General features: G+C 54.2%; 1 protein-coding gene across 2 annotated transcripts in view; it reads right to left on the reverse strand.

The window, feature by feature from the left end:
* LOC122385610 (protein GDAP2 homolog) overlaps window positions 1-24,975 on the reverse strand; it is a 76,034-nt gene that overhangs the window by 19,306 nt on the left and 31,753 nt on the right. For both annotated transcript variants that reach the window (XM_043373987.1, XM_043373988.1), the window contains exons 7-8: window positions 14,635-14,719; window positions 6,733-6,901 (exon numbers count right to left, since the gene is read on the reverse strand). In XM_043373987.1, the coding sequence (XP_043229922.1) occupies window positions 6,733-6,901; window positions 14,635-14,719 (254 nt within the window). The remainder of the gene's footprint in view (window positions 1-6,732; window positions 6,902-14,634; window positions 14,720-24,975) is intronic.

A 24,975-nucleotide genomic window follows, 5' to 3' on the forward strand; every position in this document is an offset into this window, starting at 1 on the left:
CAGTGGGCCCGTCCCGTCCGCCCAGTGGCCCCGTCCGCCCGGTGGGCCCGTCCCGGCCCGCCCAGTGGGCCCGTCCCGGCCCGCCCAGTGGGCCCGTCCCGGCCCGCCCAGTGGGCCCGTCCCGGCCCGCCCAGTGAGCCCGTCCCGGCCCGCCCAGTGAGCCCCGTCCCGGCCCGCTCAGTACGGCCCCGTCCCGGCCCGTTCAGTACGGCCCCGTCCCGTCCGCCCAGTGGCCCCGTCCGCTCAGCCCGTCCGTCCGTGCAGCGCCGATCGAACTCTGTGCCGAGAGGAACTGGGTCGAAGCGGCGATCAATGGCCGTCGGTCGGCAGGTGGCGGACGGACGGCGGACGGACGGCGGCGGCAGTATCGACCCGGCGGCCGGCCGGCGACCAGCGCGCGGCGCGGCACGACGTACACACGTACACAGCTCACATACACAGCACAGCACACAGCACAGCGCGGCACGCCGTACACACGTACACAGCACACATACACAGCACAGAACACAGCACAGCGCGGCACGCCGTACACACAGCACACATCAGATACACACACACAGCGCAGCGCGGCACGCGGTATACGCGGTACACAGGCCACACATCATATCGACAATTCCGAGCAAGAACATCCTAAGTGTCAAATTTTTCGAAATTGAGATGTTCATACGATTCGACTCAGCTCGACGAGCTGAGTCGAATGGTATAAAATCTCAACTTCGAAAAATTTGACAATAAGGATGTTCTTGCTCGGAACTGTCGATATATACAAATACACAGCACACGGCACCTCACAAACCCCACCGGACCACATACACTAGAGGTCTGCACCGGCCGGCTGCAGCCGCGGCTGGCTGCAGCCCCACGGCTGTGGGCCGGGGCGGCTGCAAATATCTCCAAGAACACGGCTACGGCTGTGGCCACGGCTGTGAGATTTCAAGCTCAATCTTAAGTACTCCAATATAAAATTTTAAATCCTTATTCTCACATTCTGATAAGCAGTCTAGCCCAGGGTTGTATACGACTCAATCAATAGCAATCAATTCAATCACGACAAATTTGGGAAACCAATCAAATCAATCAAGTCAGAGCAGTTTTCGGGAATTGATTCAATCGACTCAAACGCGACAATGAAAGGAATCAATCAACTCAATCAAACGACTCAAACCAAGATATACATTAGGTTTTTTGCCCCACCAACTTGGAAAAGTGTCCATAGCAGTCTGGTGTACCTATACCTACCTACCTACCTACAGAAGAAACAAAAATATTGTCATTTAAAATTATAAATTGCCATGCCATTCAAAGTTTCTATGTAATAAGGAAGGATACCTAGTGATGGACAGGTGGATCATGATATTGAGGTTCAATGGGTAGAATTGGAGCAGAAGTTTCATTTAGTGGGTGCAAAATAACCCAGTAGTTGACTTCAACAAACGCCCCTTAACCCAAATCACCACCTTTCACCTAAAAGTTGTCAATTTAATGTTGGCCATATTCCAGCTAAGTCATCAGGCCATCTACCCCATGTAAAGCCCCCGTCTGTCTCTTATGTGAGTTATGCGGAGCTCTTCTGAATTGAACCCTGAACATAATGAACCTAGCTAGGTTACATGCCACACTGACACCATATTGATATGAAAGTGTTGAAAATGTGCTATAAATTTGACAACTTCATTAGGTATGCTTTATGAAGACAGCAGGAAAGCAGGTAGGTACCTACTTACCTGCCTAGATGTGTCACTGGCTACCAACAGTACCAACGAGGTAGATAGGTTATATGTGAAGAATTCAAAACATTTTATTGCAATACAATTTGAAACTGTTAGGACTGGGGGATAGGGATGAGCATTAAAAATATATTTAAAAGGAAATGGAAAGGACAGGGACTCTTAAACCACAGGATAAATTAAGGACAAAGGAAGAAGAACAAGGAAAATTAAATGCCGTTGGTGCGACTGCGAAAAAAAAACAAAGAAAACGTTTTGCCAAGAAGTATGCTAAGCTTTTATAAATCCTTATTCTTCGTCTTTTGATTTTTTGGTAAGATGACGTCATTGATTATCATGTAGTATGGTAGATCATCATAAAATAAATCGGTTGTACAACACCAATTTCGTTTTAATTATTATTTCAATTGAAATAAAACCACTTAATAATATTCGGTAAAATATTTTAAGGAAAATGAAATATGTTATGCCTAGGCTCTCAGAAGAAAAGGATCAACAAACGTTCTGCTGCAAATTAAAGGGACCCTCCCACCTTAACATTAGTTTTGAGTTGAGATAGCCAAATTGGTGGCCATGGCCTGCAAATACCGGTTTGGGCACTCACAACATCGAAAAATGCTTTAATTCGAAGATATGGAATTTCAAACTTGCAGTTTTCGGATTCTAAGGGGCTAATGCATTGGAATGCCCCCTTAGAATTTGTGACGTCAGCGGAGATCTAACGATTTTTAAATCTTAGACTAAAACCATCGTTAACACGTGGTGGTATACGCTGCTTTGCGCGCAACGTCTGCCGCACTTTAGGGCTGCCAAATTATTGCTTCCAAATAAAGTCGCTAGTAACAGGGGAGATCCCAAAAAGTAAACAAAAGTAAAAGTCTAATATCTTGAAAACCAGTGAATATTTTTCGGTGAAATTTGGTAGATATTCGTTTTCGCTCTTTCTGAACCAAGGGACATCACTTTCATGCCAATTCATTAACTTTTTTGAAGGTGGGAGGGTCCCTTTAAACAATGCAGCAAATTAGCTATTAATGTAAACGTAATTAGCGAGACGAAAACGGCGCTTTTGTTTCAGTTATTTTTGTAGGGGTTTCAGATATTTATAGAGTTCAGTGGGTTGTTTCTGAGGAGATGTGGAGATGTGAATTAGTAATTAATCACACTTTATTAGTATATAGGGCCTTGCACTTTATCATCTGGATTAAAAAAAAATTCCTGCTGAGTGCAGAAAGGTAGGTAGGTGCATCGCCAGGTTCTATCACAGGATTGGAGCAGTTATTGCAGTTGAAAGTCAAAGTTGGCTGTTCATGTTTAGGCTCTGTTCTTTATTTGGCCATCTACTCCATATTGCAGTTGTGATGACAAGCAGTTTTCAGTGTAGTTTTGTGATCTTTGATGTCATCAATTGGTGTCATTATTTTTCGTCAACTAAAACTTGTTTCAACTTTCCATTCAATCGACTCAATCATACGAGTCACTCTAATTTTCGGGAATCAAATCAGTCAACCAGTCGCTAAAGTCAAACGAGTCAGTCAACCAGTCATCTCGAAAAGTCAATCGACTCAATCCAATCAACTCAAAATACGCGCTGAATCAAATCAATCAATTCAATCGACTTGATTGGTATACAACCCTGGTCTAGCCTGTAAAAATCATGCAAAGGATGCCCAGCAACATTGAAAGTGGTGAAGCCTTTGAAAACCTGTAATGGTTTTACCATTTGTTGTAGGGGAGTTTGCACTCTGGTACAGAATACTAATTAGGTATAGGTACCAATTGTTCCTTCATCATCAAGAGCTTGACAGTTTCAGAAAATGCAGCATGTTGCATTGTCACGTCCCTCTCAAATCAATCTCACCTGGTCATTAGGAGAGCACGTTACAGCTATTGAAGACGAGCGTTCAATAATTCTTTCAGGTAATAGAAAAAGAAATCACGCCTAGGTAAAGGCAGGTAAAGGCTTCATAAAATATTATCTAAAAATAACTCTTAGATGTATTTCTGGATTTTCGACAAGTCCAATTACATAATATAAAACTGGCGCTTTATGTTCTAACTGGTGTGTGAGTGACCGCCAACAGAAAATGCTGATCAACGAAGCCAATGGAATTAGATTATAAGTGAACATGAACCTTACTTACGGTTAATTCACATGATGGTGAAAACCCTGAACACGTAATTCACATGACGGTGAAAACCCTGAACACAATATTTCTTACGCGAGCTGTTGACTTTACTAATAAAATGACGTCTTCTTCTGAAAATGTAAAAATTTGATACTTACTCTTTATTTGAGAGCAAGTTTTTGACTGTATAGCATTATTATTTATAAATTATAATTTTTATGGCTGTTTATAGTGACACAAAACAATTTGTTGCCACTTCTTTGCTATTGACGTCATTAAAAACTCAAGTAAAATTTTTGATTTAACCCTATTCCTGGCGGGCTCCGCCGGGACAAGAAACTGGCGGGGGGGGGGGGCCGATTCGGCCCCCCCCCCTGAGATATCGAGAACGAAGCAAGATAGCGACAAGCGGTAAACGGCATCGGATACGCATGGACAAGGTCTACAATTTTTACTAAGGTCATTTTCAGGTCAGGTCAAAGATGACGTCACAGGGGTCGAAAAAGTCAAAATGGCGGCGCTAGATATGGAGAGAGTTTTTCTCGAATAACTTTCGAATTAGTCAAGATAGGAACAAACTAAGGGCATCAACGTGATCCTCTTGTCAATCCGCATCGAATGATATATATGTTGACCTCGAAAGGTCAAGGTCAAAGGTTGACCTCAGGTCACGTGACCTCGAGGTCATCATGTATATCATTCGATGCGTCTTGACGAGCTGAACACAATGAGACCATCCACGCGTCTGTATCTTGTTCCTGTACGGAGTTATTGGCCAAAAACCTTTAGTGACCTTTGATGACGTCACATGACCTCACAGCTGCCCAACAGCAAAACAGACCTCAAGGTAGTGAAGGTTGATCGTATATGAAGTCATGTATGGTATATGGGGCCATTCCGACCCGTTTTAGTGGTAAAAACAGGGAGTTGATTTTTCCCCCATTGACTTATAATGGGGAGGTCGCGAAACTGACCTGACCTTAGGTCACCGATATCAAAATTCCGAGATATACAAATTGCACATACTGGTACCCTAACTAAAGCCTGAAGAGAAGAAATTGATCGGTCAAAAACTCTAGCTCTGGCGTGATTGCAAACTTTTCTGAGGTAGGGTCACCAAACCGCCTCTGGTGACCTGACCTGAGGTCAGATCAACTCAAAATTTTCAGACATGTTGCGTAGAAGCCTTTTAGGAAAAGTCAGAAAATTTGAGCTTCCTAGCTCAACGCGTTTGGGAGAAATAACCAAAAAACCTCAGGGGGGGGGGCTCCTGAGGCCCCCCCCGCCAGGAATAGGGTTAAAGAGGTAATTGTGGCTCGCACGTCCTTGGGCATTTGAGCGAAGATCATTATTTGGAAAAATCAAAATAGAAGAATGTTTTTCTTTCTTGGATGCTCACTAGTGTTTTGATGCCTTGCATATCAAATTAGTTTGAGACTTGCCCAGAAGGCTGCTTCAAGTCTGGCATATCACACCCCAGAAAATATGCAAGGTAAGAAAGAAGCAAGAGTTTTGACTAGACAATCACTGTTTGACAGTCCATCAACTTGAGTTTCATTTTCCATGCCTAACATTGATAATGAAAAGCATCAGGGTCTGTTGTTCTGTCCCACAACCATGCTTCAGGATTTGGCATTAGATGTCTACACTGCTAGTGCTTCTATTCTGGTTCGTTGTTTATGTTTTCTGTTGATGTAGGTACCTAGGTACCTACCCATCTTTCTTAACCCCTTGCAAGGGCTTGTGTAGGCATGCGTTGCGCATCAGGCTTCAGGCCTTCGGCCTAAAGCCAGATACACAACCACTTAACCTATGATGCTTCATGAGCTTGAGAATTTATAGCCCATTGCAATGTGCTTTTGGCTATATGTTTCAACTAAAAACAACTTATTATATACTATTTGGTTGCATTTCATTGAAAGTATCCACGGCCGGCTGACGGCTGGCTGCCCACAGTTTGCCACGGCTGTGGGCGGCTGTGGCTGTGGAGCCACGGCTGCGGGGCGGCTAGGCTGTGGAAAATTGCAGCCGTGCAGAACTCTAACATACACCATGGGCGCACACTGGGGCACGGGGCACAGGGGGCAATCAGCGACAGACGCCCATCAACATCACAGACACCAGCACTCAGTCTGCCCAGGGACTCTGTGCCACCGTGTCGAAATACGCGGGACGGGCGAGCTGGGAGGGTACCACTGGACGGGGTAATCTGGAGGACCCCCTCGCCAGGTTTGGCCGCGGCCGGCGCCAAAGGCCACCGGCCCTGAACCCAGCCGTCGGTCGATATAGCGCTGCCCAACAGACGACCGATAGGATCGGAGAAAATGAAACGGCCGCCCACAGCAATCGCACAGCCGGCGACTCGATTTTGTCTGGGTAACTAATGGAATCGTATATCCAAAGATACTTCTTGACGATAATCGACCCAATGACAGGACTAAAAAAATCCTAGCAGCCCCGGCAGCACCACAGCCAAAAACGTACGCATATCTAGTGATTTTGATAATGCCATGTCTATCTTTCGCTATCGCGACCTCCGTACGGCAAGTCATTTGCATATGCACGTACACATTCACATTGCCGTCAGTGTCATTTGCACAGTTCGCAATCAGTGGCGCCGCTGTCCCACTGATCGTCCCACAGTCCACTGTCCCACAGTCCGGTGTCCCGCTGACCGCTGTCCCAGTATCAGTCCCGCTGACCGCTGTCCCAGTATCTGTCCCACTGCCCGATGTCCCAGTATCTGTCCCAGTATCTGTACCGCTGACCGCTGTCCCAGTATCTGTCCCACGGACCGCTGTCCCAGTATCTGTCCCGCTGCTGTCCCAGTATCTGTCCCGCTGCCCGCTGTCCCAGTGCAGCGCAGTGCGACTGACCGTTCCTGTTTGCAGAGCTGCTCGGAGAGGCCGGCCTGCGCCGGGTCGCCGCCGCCGGCGCGCTGTCCCAGCAGCCGCTGCCGGTCCACGTCGTCCTCCATGTGGCTGAAGTCGCGCAGCCCGGAAGCCAGCCGCGCCGGCACCGGGTGCTCGTCGGCCGCCGACAGACCTGCGGCGGAGCGCGGGGAACACCGCGTCAGACGGGGGGGGGGGGGCGTCACAGGGCTGCACAGACCGCGGGGAGCACCGCGTTAGACGGGAGCGGGGGGGGGGAGGGGTGTCACAGGGCTGGACCTCCCGGTGTCACAGGAACCGACGGAGCTCATCGGTCATCATATGAACCAGCCGGCGATGGATGCCTCGTGACGCCTCACGGCGATGTCTCACCCCGTGTCTCGTGGGACGCGTCCCGCCCGCTCGGTCGGCTCGGCCAGCGATCGGTCAGAGGGGCGTCCCACCGGGGTCAGAGGTGAGCGCGGCGATAGGCGAGTCACCCCCCCCCCCCCGGCGCCCCCGGGCGGGTCAGAGGTCAAAGAGCGCGCCCATCGGCCGACCGGGGACGGCACCACAGGTAGGTATGTGCAACGGCACACAGCGGAGGGCGATCAGCGATTATCCGAGTATATTATCTATTAACAGTCAGAGCCAGCAGTCAATACCTGCCGCCAGCTGTCAAATACAGCTGCCAATAACTGCCAATACTCGGCACACATAGAGATAGAATAATAGTATCTACCTGACAGACCGATCCATCATATCCAGGTATCAGAGGCCACTGTGAGCAGGGCTGCGGAGTCGGAGTCGGAGTCGGGGTCGGAGTCGGTCGGAGTCGACAGTTGTGACCGGAGTCGGAGTCGGAGTCGGAGTCGATTTTAGAAACCCGAGCCGGAGTCAGAGTCGGAGTCACCGAAAATCTGTCGACTCCGCAGCCCTGCTAGGTCTGCGGAGTCGGAGTCGGGAGTTGGAGTCGGTCGGAGTCGACAATTCTGCCCGGAGTCGGAGTCGGAGTCGGAGCTGGTTTTTAGAAGCCAGAGTCGGAGTCGGAGTCGGAGTCGCCGAAAATCCATCGACTCCGCAGCCCTGAGTGAGTGTCCCGGCTGCAGCGCGCCGATACGGGCAGAGGGCCGCCTGTTACCGCTGTACACCCATCTGCTGAGATGGGCCGGACCCGTGTACAGACTCCGTGACTCAGTGAGAGTCTGCGGCCCGGCCCTCCCCCAGTCGGCGCATCTCGCCGCGTCATGGTGACGCAGCTGCCGGGCCCGGCCCGGCCGGTTCCCGTAGGTAGAGCCGAGGGACTGGGCACCTGCCGGGCCCGGCCGACCACGGGAGGGCGGGCGGCACCTGGCCCGGTGCCAACTCCCGGACGGGGGGGGGGACGACCGAGCCACGGCGCGCGCCGGAGCAGAACTGGGGCCGCGGAGATGGCCCGGGTCACACCATCAGCCGCGGGATTTCGCAACGCTGAGTTATAACGGGCCTTGTAGCGCCTATCGACCGCACCGAGAAGGCAGCGCTCAGAGCCTACCAAAGGGGCAGACTGGGGCCGCAACCGCCTGCACAGAGAGTTGGAATACAGAGCTAGCCAAGGCCCCGAAAACCTAACCTAAAGGAACGGCATGGGATCACAAGAATCAGGTGACGGGCTAAACATGCCTACTTATTCATCTTCCTCAAAACTAACCGTGAGCTAACATTGATAACTTGGCTCTGCTACCCGGTTGCCTTTGTGATTAAAACACTGCCGTCTGTATGTTATGGACGGGGATCTGCCGGCACCAAACAGTGACGGAAATAGCCCGCCTGGCCGCCGGCTGGCTGCCAGCCCCCGCCCCCGGAGATCGCACGACCAACATTGGTAGATGGGCCATCCATAACAGAGTGCGCTGCTGCGGTGCCCCACAATGTGTAAGTACGTACCTAATAGGGTGTAGTAAACTCCTTATGTCCACATTGCCGTTGTATTGCCAGCTGCCTCCGTCGCGCGCCGGCCCAGACTGGCCGGGGATCGTACGTGACCCACCTTTTATTCAACAGGCTACGAAACGTCTAGAACACGCCCAAAACGAGTGCGAACTTGCACAGCAGCGACGAGGTGACGGAAGGCGCCAGCTTGGCGGCCTACGTGCCTTAAATGACATATCTTAAATTTACAATTGCGCTGCGCGTGCCGCCGGCCGTTTCCTCCCGGCCCCGCCCCGCACAATGCCATATAACTCATCCCGAGCCTGGACGGGGCGGCGGCGGCGCCGCAGTGGCACGACTGCGGCCACAAGATTCTAATACACTCCCCCCTGATCTACAAATCATCGTACTGGGTCAGAACGGCAGGGCGTCTCTCCCGCATGCCGCGGCGTAGAACTTCAGCGTACGTCACAGGGGGCACATTTTCCCCGTGGCTTTCGTGCGCACACTCTCGCAAGATAATTGGGCCAGAGTCGTCATTGTCATTGTTCGGCGGCTCAGTCTGGTCACTCTCCGGACTGGGAACGAAAGCCAGTCTCAGATCTCTCACGTGACGGGGGACATTGTCTACTTCGACACACTGCGCCGACACTTGTCGGGTGACTGTTCCTATGGAACTTGGCACATCACACCGGCGACTAGGGTCTCTGATCCATACCTTATCGCCTACACTGAACATAGCACACTCACTCTCTTCGCACTTTTCCTCACTCTCCACGTCCGGCACTCTCTGTTTGTAGTTGAACAGTACGTTGGCAGGACTAGAGTTCAGGTCATCACTGCGCGGCATCACATTATAGCGGTAGACTGCTTCCGCCACTGAGCAGCCTTTGCGCGCTACGATTGTTTTGACCGACCTATGGTTTCTCTCAGAGACACCATTGCCGAACGGCGCATGGGCAGCTCGGTACCGGACGCTGACACCCCACCGGCTGACGAACTCGTGGAATGCGGCACTGCGGAATGAGGTGAAGTTGTCCGTCAGCAGCTCCCTCGGAGCGCCGCGCTCCAGGAATACCGACTCCAGAGCCGTGATGATGCTGCCGGTGTCCTGTCGCTTTATCCGCCGCCAGATCGCGTACCGAGACGGACCGCAGTCAATCAGAGTCAGGTACAGCTGATCGTTTACGTGACAGACGTCCATGCTGACCCTGTCCCAGCATTTAGTCACGCTCAGCGAACCATGTGTCCACCGCTGGGGCGCTGGATCGATGGACTGGCACCTTTCGCACTGGCTAACGACACTGCGCACCTGGTGCCTGCTCACAGCCGGGTCGTGCTCCCTACACAGGCGCAGCGTTCTCCCGATGCCTGGGTGTCCGCTTGTTTCATGGATCCTGACCACATCCGGCGCCGAGAAGGCAGCGCCGCAGACCTCAGGATCGCTTTGTTGGTTCAGCCACTTCTTCGGCACTCTCGTCAGTGCGTCAGCCCTGTTGTCCACTGACGGAACGCACTTCACGGTCAGCTGGAGGCCGTACTCATCTCTCAGACTCTTCACGGTCTCCAGGCGCCTTCTAATCAGCATTTCACTCGCCGCCTTCGTCTTTATCCGAGCTCTGCCGGAGAGCGCATCTGTTAGCCAGTGATAGACCGTTTTCGAGTCCGTCACGACAGTCACTTTCTTCAGGTTCCATGCCAGGGACAGATTGATGCCACGCACAACAGAGTCCAGTTCTGCAAGGTTCACGTGTGTCTCGGGATTTTTCCGAAGCCAGCAGGCGTCCTCAACGATGCTGCCTTCCATCTCCAGCACGGCTCCTATGGCGAGGGAGCTGGCATCCACCCACACGACTCCCTCATCGCCGGTGACATCCCAGCGACCTCGTGCGGGATCGGCCGTTTTCACGCGCTGCAGCGTTTCCATGACCATTTTCTGGAGTTCTGGGTCGGTGATCTCGTCATCCCAGCCGTCTGTCGCTGCAGTGGCGCGTCTTTTCAGGTAGGATGCGGAGACACGCAGCCAGCCACACACCGGGACCTGACTTGTCAGACGTCCGCACAGCGAGAAGACCTCTCTCCTCGTCAGCTTTGGCGGCGGCTGTAGATCCTGGTTGTCCCGCTTCCAGAACAGTCCTTGCCGCTCCCCCCAGACTCGAATGCCCAGGACACGAGCACCTTCTGACACCTTCTCCGGGGATTTGCAGGTCAGACCGAGCGCCTCCAGATGACCCTTCACCTCTAATGCAGTAGCGATGTTTTCATTTACGAGTATGTCGTCTACGTAAGGTGATGTAGCGGTGTGCACCCTCGGGTCACGTTTCGGGCCATTTCCAGCACCTTTCTCATCACCATCGGTGCGAGACTGAGCCCAAAGCCAAGTCTGCTCAGACACCACCGTCTGCCCTGGAACACTACAGTCTGATACGGCCACAGCGATGCGTGCACGTGGATCTGCAGGTAAGCGTCTCGCAGATCTAGGAGAGACACGTTTCGTCCACACCGACGCCACTCACGGATTTTTTCACTGCAAACATCCGCGTCAGCTGTATGCGGGTCCAGGTGCGTATTTAACTCCCTGAAATCCATGACGGGACGCACTTTGTCCTTCTTCGGTTGGATGACCGCCATGAGCGGGATCGTGCCTTTGACCCTCCCGTGCACGCTCTCATCATAAGGGACGAGCCATTGATTCGCCACCCACTTGGAGAGTTCTCGCTCGTATTCGTGTCGGGCTTCTGTTGGAATCGCGTACTCCTCTGCTGTATTGTGCAGCTGCTCGGGCTCCTTTCCTCCACACCATTTCCACTCCACCGACCACTTCTTTTCTGTGTCATCAAAGCTCACCACAAAGTCCTTCTCGTCGGCTCGATTAGCCGGTGCGGCCGCCGCCGCCGCACCCAACACCGGATCCCCCTTACTGCTGTCAGCTCGATTCACTGCTGCAGCTGCCGCCGCTGCACCTGACGCTGGGGCCGCCTCACTGCTCGCCTGATCATGACTCACCCGTGCAGTCGCTGCCACTGCACGCGACACCCCAGTCCTCTCACCATCACAGCTGACCCGGTCACCGGGTGAGGCCACTGACGCCGCTATATGAGACACCGCTGCCTCAACTCCGAATCTGACTCGGTCATCCGAACTCACTGTAGCGCCACCCAGTGCTCTGATACCATTCATCCCGAGGATGAACTCAAACCCCAGTGGCTTACGTGCTACGACGAGCACATCTACGGACACCGATTCACCGGACCGCAGCTGCACGCGTGCCACGCCTGACCCCTCACACCAATAACGCCCTCCACTCACTGTCATCACGCTCACCGGGCGTCGGTTCCACCTCCGACAAACTGACACGTGAGCTACACACTGGCTGCATCCTGTATCAACCAGCGCTTTGCAGCTCGCTCCGTCCACCGACAGCTGCGCGACTGGCAGCGCCCCGTTCACTGGTCGACAGGAGAGGAGGCTGGCGCTGAGCTCTCCCCTCCCGCGTCGTTTTCCGGACACGCAGAGGCGATGTGCCCCTGCCGGTTGCAGTTGTAGCACCTCACGAGGCTCCGTCCACCACGGGGGCCTCCACGGCCCCGCTGTCCGCGGCCTGCCGTGCAGTCGCGGGCGATATGGTTCGGTTGCCCGCACGAGTAGCATTTCATTGTGGCCGGGAGTGCTCCAGTCCTTGTGCCAGCGGCGGCGGCCGCGGTGTTTGTTTCCTCGTCGGCTAGCACGGCCCGAGCGCGACCGATTAGCTGGCTAAACGGCATGTCCTCCATCCGTGATCCAGCCCTGAGCGCACGGCGTGCTGAATCTGGCAGTTTGGCCACGAAGGCACATGCCAGGCTGTCGTCCGGCATACCTCCGAACAAGCCAGCCAGCCGGCGCAGCTCAGAGACGAACACGTCCACCGTCTCACCTGGACGCAGCCTTCTACGTTCAAATTGGTCGTAGGCTTCAAACCGATCCGAAGCAAACGCCGATGTCAGGGCCCTTTTGATGTCCTCGTACTTTTTCTTCTCATCTTCTCCGAGCTGTTGATATACCGCAAACGCACCACCAGTGAGTCTCAGCGGGACGACGACGTGCAGTCCCTTGATGCCGCGCAGCTGACACACAAGTTCGACCTTGTCCAGCCACTCGCACACGGGCTGCGACACACCGTCAAACTCCGGGATTAAGCGGAGATCAGCCGCAGCGTCCGAACCATCACAGGTCTCCTTCTCGTTCCCCATCACGGCAGTCTTCCAAGGCCGAAATAGCTTGTAGTAAACTCCTTATGTCCACATTGCCGTTGTATTGCCAGCTGCCTCCGTCGCGCGCCGGCCCAGACTGGCCGGGGGTCGTACGTGACCCACCTTTTATTCAACAGGCTACGAAACGTCTAGAACACGCCCAAAACGAGTGCGAACTTGCACAGCAGCGACGAGGTGACGGAAGGCGCCAGCTTGGCGGCCTACGTGCCTTAAATGACATATCTTAAATTTACAATTGCGCTGCGCGTGCCGCCGGCCGTTTCCTCCCGGCCCCGCCCCGCACAATGCCATATAACTCATCCCGAGCCTGGACGGGGCGGCGGCGGCGCCGCAGTGGCACGACTGCGGCCACAAGATTCTAATACATAGGGAAACACTTTGAATGAACGTGAAATGCTGTAACACGCCGCGCGCCCTGAGCAGCGGTGAGGTGTTCGCAGTGAGTTCGTTCCGCGCGTCGGACCCGAGGTGTTCGCAGTGAGTTTGTTCCGCGCGTCGGACCCGTAATGTTCGCGGCGGGTGTAACCGCAGCTCGTCCTACTGACGGTGACCTATGGCCGAGAAATGTGCATCATACGTCCATCCATTGACAAATGCATCGAGACAGAATAGCCCACTTGGCCCTGCATGAACGACGAAGCATCCTATGTTGTCAATGGAATAGTTAGCTCCAACAGAACACCGCGCGTGACGCCGGTCTACCGCAGAACAGTCGCGCTTTGGAGGAGTGTCATAGTCCAGTTGGAGAGAGGGCATTTGATGGGCAATGAAGAACAACCAAGCATTCTGCCGAGTCTGTGGCGAAACTACACGATACCACAAAACAGAGATGTCGCATGTAGAGCTCACGTCATTCAGTATGTGGCGTTACACAGTTACCGAGCTGACGTCACTCAGAGCCAGGTGGCAGGCTAAGTCCTTCAGTCAGGATTCCAACAGTGTGACTTCAGGGCCCACCACTGGCCCCCGGCGCGGCGTGTCCCGAGCCCTCGGCTACACCTCCGGAGGGGACCACACCCGACTCAACAGGCCCGTCAGAGACGTCAGCGGCCTGACCGTCTCTGTGTGTGTTACATCACCGTCCCCGGCGACACACACTGCCACGGCCCGTCAGCGGCCTGACCGTCTGTTAGAGGCATTACCCATCAGATATCTGTCTCTAATGTTTGTACGCTGTGACCGCGACATGTCCCCGCAGCGCCAATCAGCCATAAATCGCCGGTGACCGCCGCTGCGGTGGTCTGTCCGACAGGCGGCGGCCGGTGTGAACAGACCGCCCGGACCACCGCAATCGGCTCAGCCTCAGCGGGGCAGCTGTGCAGACTGCAGAGCTGAGCCGACCCGGCGACCACCGGCGACCGCATACTAGCGGAAGCTACGTGAAAAATGGCGGGAGTAATCGTCACAAATAATAAATATTTGTCCTACTCTACTTCCTAAATGTGCTACGGCAAACTGCACGGGCGGAGACCGGCTCCCCGCCGTCTCCCCGTGATCTGATATGGACCCTGTGGGGCCGGGCGGCTCGACAACAGGTGCCGGCCGTCGACTGGCCCTCCCCTCCCCTCCCTCCCCTCCCCGAGCCCCCGCGCTCAGCTGACACTGACACGCACACACACGGCGCGAGAGTCACAGCGTGTGTGAGTGTGTGTGTGGGGAGGGGGGCGTCCAATGACCTCTGGGCTGTGCGCACACCGACACGCTGACCTTGGTAGCTGTGCTGTGCTGCACAGTGTGGCACACTGACCTTGGTAGCTGTGCTGCGGGTTGTCGATGATTCGGATGGCCCTGTCTGGTATCACCGGCGCGCCAAAGTTGTCTCCGATGTCCTCCTGCCGGTCACCAGACAGAGGTCAGAGGTCAGGCCAGAGGTCAGTCCAGGGGTCAGGTCAGGGGTCAGGTCAGGGGTCAGGTCAGGGGTCAGAGGTTAGGTCAGCGGTCAGGGGTCAGCGGTTAGGGGTCAGAGGTCAGGTCCAGGGGCTCCGCCACGGTTTTGGGATTGGGGGGGGGCCGACCCAAAACACAAAACCTCACTGGCGGATCCAAGGTGGCATTCAAGGGGATTCCTCCCTCCATCGCAGCGCCCGAAATCGATGAAAAGTTTCTGTTTTTCTATAGTACAAAGAAACTTAACAATTTTATTGGAAGAAGTTTGCTTTAAACTGCAAAACCAAGGTTCAGATTGCATAAGGAATCGAAAACCGAGGAGCAGAGCCCTATTGACACCGACATGGCGGCCTCTCAAATCGACGTTCTTGAGGAATGGAGGCCAGTGTTGCGCGCTCCAAAGGCGGTATTGGCCATCAGAGAACGCATTGGGCTCCCAGTGACTGGCATGGGCTTGGGAATTCAGGGACCTACATAGGCCCTCAGATATCTACGTAGGCTCTAAAGCCAGTGTAGAGTCCTCCTAGGCCGTACTTAAAGGAAAGCTCAGGGCTTTAGCAGTTATTGTAGGGATTTGAAAGCCCTGCCCTCATATGGCAGCATGGGGTCCTTAGAGACTGACAACTGACATTCAGTCTCTGTGATGAGTGTGACCTATCCTATTCCTGACCTGAAAATTGATATCAAAATGCTCCGATTGAATCAATAGTCAGGCAATGGGGATCCTGTTGGGATTGTGACTTGTGAATGTCTTATCTCTACGAACCTGCATTCAGAGCCCTGTGCAGATTATTGCAGATTACCTTAGAACGGTGTGAGGATGCTTAGACTGGTATGGTGCTCTGAAAGACCGACATGGACCCCCCTGACACTATAGGATCTTACATTGAAAGAGGATTCTCAGATCGATTTGAAGCTCTCTTAGGGCAGGCGTTGTGTCTAGGAGGTGTCCTACAAGCTGGATGCCCCCCCCCCTCGCAAAATCATAGCCAAATTCTAGCATACCTAGCTAATCCTAGCCATCTTAAACGCATTCATAGTAATAACAAAAATGGACAATGGTGGAATGATGATGGAATCCCATGTAGACCGGTGAGTGTCACTGTCGAGTCGGTCGAGGGTCTGTCGAGCACTTCGTCTGCTACGACATTATAAGGGTTCCCTACATTTCTAGATCTTCAGTTCCTTAGCTATACGACTGTCAACACATTCAAAATGCACATTGTGAATGATATACCATTAAGTGGGGCTATTTGAGACAGTGGGGCTATTTGAGACAGTATTTAAAATCGCTATACCATGAAGATCGTTTAATTTTTGTGTGATATTTTTGCTCAGGGAGGTGTGGAATCGAGCAGTAAATCACCTGCGAAGAAATTAAGCATGAATTTCAAACGGTTCTTATTTTAAAACAATTTTAAATACTGTCTCAAATAGCCCCACTGTCTCAAATAGCCCCACCTCAAGGCCATATATAGTACAGGAGACGACGGCTACTTGATGCATACCATTACCTACGTGTGATATATAGGTATATTTGCGTCCGTGTCTCTTTTTATTGACATGTCCATAGCAACAACGCAAACAATGTATCAAAATCTGAACAATGCGCACACATATTCCTAAATTTGTTTGCCTGCATCAACGGCGCCACCAGCAGCAGCGCGCTGCCGCTCGGTAGTCCGGCAGCGGGGGGGGGGGGCTATTTTTTGCCTCCCCCTCCAGACTTTTCGATATATCTCCGGAACCGCTGCGCCGATCGTCACCAAACTTTCAGTACCCTCCCGGACATCAATTTTACACATTGTGACCAAAACTTTTTCCAAAAGCTATGATAGGTTGGCCGGAAATGACGTCAGAGTGACGTCATGTTCTACCGTTTTCGACCCAAAAAAGGGTTTCGCGGGAAGAGCTGTCTATATATGGCCCGTCCATATATAGCCCGGCCCCACCTTACGGTAGTCATTTCTACGCGAAAACAAGCTTATATGTATCTGGAATATTGGGGGGTACCTTACCCCCCAGGGAAATTATTGAGGGGGTCCGGACCCCCGCGACCCCCCCCCCCCCCCTGTGGCGGAGCCCCTGGTCAGGTCAGGTCAGGGGTCAGTTCACAGGTCAGGGGTCAGTTGAGAGGTCTGTATCTAATCAGTTCAGGGATCAGGATTCAGGTTGAGAAAACCATGGCAGGAGAGACACGCAACGACACTGACACCGACACTGACACCGACACCGACACCGACACTGACACTGACACTGACGCTGACACTGACGCCGTGGACAAGGCACATATCACAGATCCTGTGAAATCGGAGCGGCATTCACATGTGACGCCGGCGCCAGGTGGGCTGTGGATTGCCGTGGGAGCGTCCGACGGCCATTCAGAAAACCTTGGTTACTGCACCGTTTCACCATTCAGGTGAGACCGGACCGCTGGAAAGTGCCGCCGACCACGGTCCACTGTAGACATTACACGGACCAGTGAGGGCTGAGACGGGCCGCCGGACGGCTCGGAGGGCTGGACCAGTGAGGGCTGAGACGGGCCGCCGGACGGCTCGGAGCGGCGGGCCGGCGCCGGCGGCGGCTCGGACAGTCCCTGGCTCCGACCGCCGGCGGCTCAGATAGTCTCCGTGACTGCACCCTGGCTCGGACAGTTCCTGTGGGGGCCCAGCCCTGGCTCGGACAGTCTCTTTGAACGCCCTGTCTCAGTTTCTGTACGGGTCTGTCTCAGTCTCTGTCAGGGTCTGTCTCAGACAGTCCCTGTGAGGGCCCTGTCTCAGTCTCTGTGAGGGCCCTGTCTCAGTCTCTGTGAGGGCCCTGTCTCAGTCTCTGTAAGGGTCTGTCTCAGACAGTTCCTGTGGGGGCCCTGTCTCAGACCGCAGAGCGGCGCGCTGTTCCCAGCACTGTCCACGGCGCCGGGACAGCCGGGAGCGGTCCCGGCCCGTCCGACACTTTCACACCCGGCCCGGCCCGGGTACCGCACACCACCTCCGGCGCGCGGGCACGGCGCGCCGGCAGTCTGTCGCAGACGGTGCGGCACACGGCTGACACGCTGGCGGCGGCGGCGCCGCGGCCCCGCCCCGCCCCGCCCGCGTGGCGTGACGCTGGGATGTCTCGGAGGCTGTCCGCTACATACTCCGTCCCGGCCCAGGAGGGTGCCGGTAGCCCAGACACCGGTGAAGGTATCTGTAAAAGGCTGTTCTCTCCAATTCCACCTGTATTCGTCGATCGGCCTTACACACGACCGTACAGTCACATGGCTACGACTCGACTCCCCCTCTGTCCCGTCCGACGCGCCGGCATGGCCCCGAAACTGGGACGAATGGCCGCCGGGACCGCTCCGACGCCAGATATGCCCCTCCGTCCACACCAGAGGGGACGGGGCAGACGGCGGCCGGCCGACGCTCCCCGCGGCGCCGAGGCGACAGCCTCCAAAACCCAACTCTCACACTACAGTATCTCAGATACCGATGCGTATCTGAGACAGCACGCGCGGTTCTCCCAGGTGCGGCCGGCTGCTGACGGGCGCGCTGGGTGGCGCCGCTGCACATGCGTCACTGCTCGTCACTGAGGCGCCGCAACACGTCACTGTACGTCAGTGCACGTCACGTCGACTGATGTCACCCTGCCTCCCCCTCCCGTGGAGCCGACGTGACGGAGGGTTCAGTGCTCAGCTTATCGTTGCGATACAACGTGACTTAAGCTGCTGATAATGGGTTTAAGATGTTTTCGGCACGATGTCGCGCCGTCGTGGAAAGGTTCTTTAGAAACTAGACAAAGGTGAGAAATAGGATATCAATGTTCTGACACATTTCAAAGGGGAAAGCGTCGCGAGTCGTTTCATTTCATTGGGGTAGTGGACAATAAACGACTTAGACTAGATTAACCCGCGCCCCGTAGGGCTACCGGCGGACCCTACCACCCGTAGGGGGGGGGGGGGCGTTTCGGCCCCCCCCCTAAGATCTCGGAAAGTTACCGGCCGATTTTCAAAATTCAAACGGCGTTCCATAGCCCCACCCGGGAACTACCTTGTGACCAAATTTCATTGACCTAGGTCAAACCGATGACGTCACAGGTCAGGTCAAAGGTCAGATTTTCACCGTTCACAGGCAATTCAAGAAATGTGCTGTGAAAGCAAGTAAATTGGTAATTTATTGAAAACCATCGATGGTACATTGTTCGTCAAACACATACTTTGCTATCTGAGGTCACTGATACCAGGTCAGGTCACAGCGAGGTCAGGTCACCGGGGGTCACAATATGAATGTGTCGTGTGATACATGTTTTATGGTCCATTTTACATGACAAATGCGATTATGTGGGTTAGGCAGCCTTTGAGGCCAGCCTAGGTCACGTTTTGGTGAAGGTCAGGTCAAGGTCAGGTCAAATTAGGTCAAATTTCAAAGTTGATATTGGTGGTCTTCGTTTTGCTCTACGAGTTCTAGAATTGCCAAAAATTGAGTTTGAAAATTTGACGTCATCATTTTTGAACAGTTTTTTCGCTATAACTTGGCCAAAAAACGAGGTATCGATCTGAAGTTTGGTATGTAGATAGAAGACGGTAGGCACTATCACATATATTCCGGTTTTTTCGAAACTCAAAAACTGTTTGGATTTTTTGGCGAATATATCCAAAAAAATGCTTTTTTGATTTTTGGGGGGTCAAAACTCAAAAATTTCATAAATTCGAGATAGCAGTTTTGTAGCCCTGTCAATTCTACACCTTTTATGTCTTGATCATTTTTCTGTATCTTCAAAGCTGTAGTCCTGACAGGTCTTCTCGCGAAGGTCTTTTTTCGGTCGAAAATGACAGAACATAACGTCACTCCGACGTCATTTGTGGCCAACCTATCATAGCCTCTGGAAAAATTTTTGGTCACAATGTGTAAAATTGATGCCCGGAGGGTCCTGAAAGTTTGGTGGCGATATCTCCAGCCCAGTGTTCCATTTTTCAGACTTTTTGGTGGCAAATCACACTTAATGGGGAAAATATTTTCATCCCTAAAATATGAATGAACGACTTAACTTCATCTCTGAAAAGAGTTTCATGTATTCCCAACAGCCAGTTCACATGTCACTTGACAGTTGATGCACCGACATCCTTTTGTTCCACACCCTGTCAAGATCCTGACATGAAATCCTGGTTTATCAGTTGGCATAAAAATTGGCATTACACCATTTTGCAAAAATACCTCAGTTATTTACTTTCTTTTTTTTCTCATCCTAGGATTTTTTTCCTCATCGGCACACCTAACTAATATCCAATTTTAGAACACTGCTCCAGCCGTTTAGGAGATATCGACCGAAAAGGACAGGGGGGGGGGGCGTTTCGCCCCCCCCCCCCCTACGGGGCGCGGGTTAAAGAGACAGAGAGGGGGACAGCCGGCCGGCCAACCCATCACCACACCTGCTGAGTGCTGGCCTTTTGTGGGGAACAACGGCAAATTAAAACATACACAACCACTGCCATGCATGGACATACACGGACTACAGAAAAACAAAACGGTGATGAAAACGGCCGACACAGCACCATCTCAGACCCAAACGATACAGCGAACACGAAATCGTAAACAATCACCGGCTGCCCCATCCCATCACCGGCTGACCGTCGATACCTATAGCGACTCCGTCAGCTGACCTCAAGAGAACCATCCGTTGCTGACTCAGGGACCCAGTCGGCTGACTCAGGGACTCAGGTCGGCTGACTCAGGGACCCAGTCGGCTGACTCAGGGCCTCAGTCGGCTGACTCAGGGACCCAGTCGGCTGACTCAGGGCCTCAGTCGGCTGACTCAGGGACCCAGTCGGCTGACTCAGGGCCTCAGTCGGCTGACTCAGGGACCCAGTCGGCTGACTCAGGGCCTCAGTCGGCTGACTCAGGGCCTCAGTCGGCTGACTCAGGGACCCAGTCGGCTGACTCAGGGCCTCAGTCGGCTGACTCAGGGCCTCAGTCGGCTGACTCAGGGCCTCAGTCGGCTGACTCAGGGCCTCAGTCGGCTGACTCAGGGACCCAGTCGGCTGACTCAGGGCCTCAGTCGGCTGACTCAGGGCCTCAGTCGGCTGACTCAGGGACCCAGTCGGCTGACTCAGTGAACTCAGCCGGACCCACCAGATATGCCGACCTCCGGTGCCGGTCGGCCGGCCGACCTCCGGGCTGGCACGACTGACCGTCCGACTAACGAAGCACCTCCTGCTGAGCAGCTGAGCAGCTGCACGCTAAAGACGGGCAGAGCCGGGCCAGGGCTACGGGCAGGCCACGGACCGTGGTACGGACCACCACCACACGGTCCCACAAAGCCGGGAGCAGCCTCAGCGGGCGGGCGGCGGCGGCGGCGGCCCGGGATACCCGCCGACCGACTCTGCTGCAGGGCTTCTATTGATCTCCCATAGCGTTAGCACGGCGCCCGCAGAGCAGTGGCGGGACCAGACCAGACCACAGTGGTACGGCCAGCCCAGAGTTTCAGCGGCGCAAGCAGTATTAAGGCGCGTAGCAACGGGTAGTGGTGCGAACACAGCAGCGCAGGAAAATCAGATGCAATGTGCATTATGGTGTGTTTTATTGATGTTGGAAAGGTGTCGGCGACTTTCGGGGTACGGTTTACAGCTGACAGACGTCGTCTGGAGCCGAGAGCTGACGGAGCTGCCCCTCCTGGAGCCGAGAGCTGACGGAGCTGCCCCTCCTGGAGCCGAGAGCTGGCGGAGCTGCCCCTCCTGGAGCCGAGAGCTGACGGAGCAGTCCCTCCTGGAGCCGAGAGCTGACGGAGCTGCCCCTCCTGGAGCCGAGAGCTGGCGGAGCTGTCTCGGCCCGGCCCGGGTATTTCGGGGACGGTCGATTTTCCGACCGCGCCCGCCCCCCGCCCCTCCCCTCTGAGACCGCTGCCTCTGGCGCTCTCAGCTGGTCTGAACTCTGAAACCACCCACCCACCCCGGACCGGCCCGGCTGCCCGGGAGGACTGGAGTCGGACTCCCACCAGAAGACCATACTGGACCATCATACGACCACACTGGTCCGTCAGAGCACCATCATAGGACCGCCAGAGGACCGCATAGGACCACACAGGACCGCCGGAGTTCCTTTTGTTACCATCTGACGGCTGACCTCTGAAACCGCAGGTGACTGTCAGGTGACTGCCATCGGCGAATTCTGAATCTCATCTCCGTTCCTCTACCTCTCATGCCCGCCTATTGCCCCGTCCCTTTGCCCCCTATCACCACGTCACTCTCTCTGTCTCGCTGCGTTCCTCTCTCCACTTCAATCGGTCCTCTGCCCGTATTAGTCAGTTTCCCTGTCCATATTTTTCCGTTCCTCTTCCCATACCTATCCGTCCCTCTGCCGCACCACTCCATCCCTCTGCCGACGGCCAGGGTCTCCGCTGCAGCCCGCGGCCGGCCCGCCGCGCGGCGGTCACAGGAAGCCCTCAAAGCTCGGCCGGATTCCGGCGCACGAATCGGGCCTCCGCGCCGCCGGCCCGCCCGGCCAGGCGCCATCCAACAAACTACGTCACCGACGGAAATCTACGCCGCCACGCTCTCAGTAAAACAGGCGGCCGGTGAGATCGGCCGTAGCGCTCGCTGACGCGGCCCGGCGCGGTGGGAAGACTGGGCTCCCCTGGCGGCAGCGGAGACGCCGCTGCTGGTGCCGCCGGTAGTGCAGCGGACGGTACCCAAGCCATACCTGACGGCGGTCGGGCCCAGACTGCTCCCCGGTACGGCAATACGCAGCTCTGGGGCCCGGTGTATGTGAGGCGGGCCCGCTATCGCCGGCCGCCGGCCCTATCGGCCTGGCTCGGCCCGGTCCGGCCCGGTCCACCGTATGTAGCCTGCAGTGTGTGCACCACATAGCGCGCCCACAGTCCACTGTGAGTACCGACCGTCGTGTGGGCGCCACAGCCGCGGCGCACCACGGGAGACATCAGGAGAGCTTCAGCGATCAACCGTCACGAAAGGGACACACAAAAAAAAAATATCTTCAAGCAACGCAGAATGAAATCACAGCCTAAGGAAATATCATGTAGAGGCACTAACTATACTAAGTTACGGCAGTCGGCACCCACTGCATTGCTGCACTCTGAATCAGTTGCAGGACTGCCAGGTGGGGCGCGGCTGTGTACAGTATGTCTAAAAAGAATGTACCGTCGCCACTACGTGGCGCTGGTGTCGCGAGCCGGTAGTTGGCTGAATCCGCACCAGACCACACATTCCCAAGCGCCAGGTGACAGCTGCGCAGCGGCCGGTAGTAGCGTAAGCCCGAACCTTCGTGACATGACCCCGGGGGGGAGGGAGAGAGGGAGGGGAGCGGGCGGGGCAGCGCGTGTAGGGAGGGGTGCTTCGGCAAGCTGGCAGTTGTCGCGGACAAAGGTCAAGGGGTCACACACCAAGCGAACGGACGCTGATGTGGGTTCGTGGGGATCGTGAACTTGTGTGTGGTAGGTGCGTCTTGCGATGCACGGGTGATACGCCATGGGTCTAAGCCAAATGATTCATGGGAGAGCTGAAGAAAATACCTGGTCAACTACGGCGAATAATGGTGCTGAAAAATGGAAAGTATGGGTCAATGCAAGCCTTCATGACTATAAACTTTTCTGGGGGCGCAAAGGCCATCATTGAATAACGATATCCGGATCGAAATTAGCAATGATTTATAATTACATGCCGAAGTAATAGCGCTGCAAAACCCACCTAGTAAATTGTCAAGTCGGATTCATACCGACTTGAATTAAACTATCCTAAATTAAATTGTCATGACCTGACGGGCTGTGACCTGACCTTGCCCCGAGGTTAACACCTTAACTTGATCTCACCCGAAGAAAATGTATACCATTCGACACGCCTGAGCTAGACAAACACGATGCTGCTAAAATCGCGGATCTGCGATCATTTTTAGCGAAGTTATTTACCAAAAACCGAACATGTGCCTTGGGCCACTTGACCTAACCTCAGAAGTCATCGGCTGATCCTAGTCCTTAAAATCGGAGACCAATCGCTGCATTTCGTAACGACGCACACGATCGTGTCTTTCGTGAGGCTCTAGCTCAATAAGGGGCGAATCGGCGAAGGGGGTTGTTCCCTATCTTCCAACCCCCCAACGCCCCCTCGGTATTCAGAAAACCTGAAGGTCCGGTGAGGGTTAAAACGTTGCTCCTGAACGAGGAAGAAATGTCAAAGCTCTATAGACGTCCTGTAAAAGTGGCCATAATAAACCAGTAAAACGCCTTTTGGGCGAAGGACGAGCGAGCGAGATAGTGAGCCCTGCACGTGCGGAAGGGCGAGAGGGTACTTCCAACGGATTTGTGTAAAGCACCCTTCTAACCGGTCGCTAGCGGTGTACCAAATTTGAACGCAATCGGCCCAGCCGTTCCTGAGATTTGGAAGCGGCATTCTGCACGTGCGCACGTGCAAACGGGGTTTAAACTGACTTTTGCACGGCACCCTCCTAACCGGTCCCTAACCGTGTACCAAATTTGAGCGCAATCGGCCCAGCCGTTCTCGAGATCTGGAAGCGCCCCCTGCACGTGCGCACGTGCAGTAGCACCCTAACCGCAACACATGGGAATGCATTGCCTGGTGGGTGCCTACCTGTATGCCAAGTTTCAGCGAAATCGCCCCAGTAATTACAGAGTTATTGAAATGGGAACAAATTTGACACCTCTTATGGTAGTATTTTGCACGTGCACTGGGGGTCACTCACATAGATCAAGAGTATTCAACCTTTGGTAGAAGGGATGCAGCTACCGTATAAAAATTACCGCAAGACAATCGCTCAAGCCGCTGCTGAGATATGGGCTTCTCAAAATCACTACTTTCGCAAAACTGCTTGAACACCCTTGACTTTTCACGTGGCACGTGCCACGACGGTCACTGAGATGTATCAAAAGTAGTCAATTACGGGGTAGAAGGGATGGGGCTACCCAGCAAAAAAGACCGCAGGGCAATCGGTCCAGCGGTTCCTGAGATATAAGCCTCTCAAAAGCGTTACAGGCCGGGCCGGGCCGGGCCGCTCATACTGAGATTTTTCCCTTATATTGAAAAGACTTCGCTTCGCTCGCCGCGCTCGCTCGCTCGTAATAAATTGGTTAGAGATAAGATGCTTTTTAAACGACTTCCTCATACAAAATCGGGTGCTGGGAACAATCTTATAAACGCTTTTAGAATGGACAGGGCGTCACTGACCAAAGTTTGGGTGCAGAAAACGGCTATTAAATG

Source organism: Amphibalanus amphitrite, unplaced genomic scaffold (genome assembly GCF_019059575.1).
Source record: "Amphibalanus amphitrite isolate SeventyFive unplaced genomic scaffold, NRLGWU_Aamphi_draft 000225F_arrow, whole genome shotgun sequence".
Classification (NCBI taxonomy): domain Eukaryota; kingdom Metazoa; phylum Arthropoda; class Thecostraca; order Balanomorpha; family Balanidae; genus Amphibalanus; species Amphibalanus amphitrite.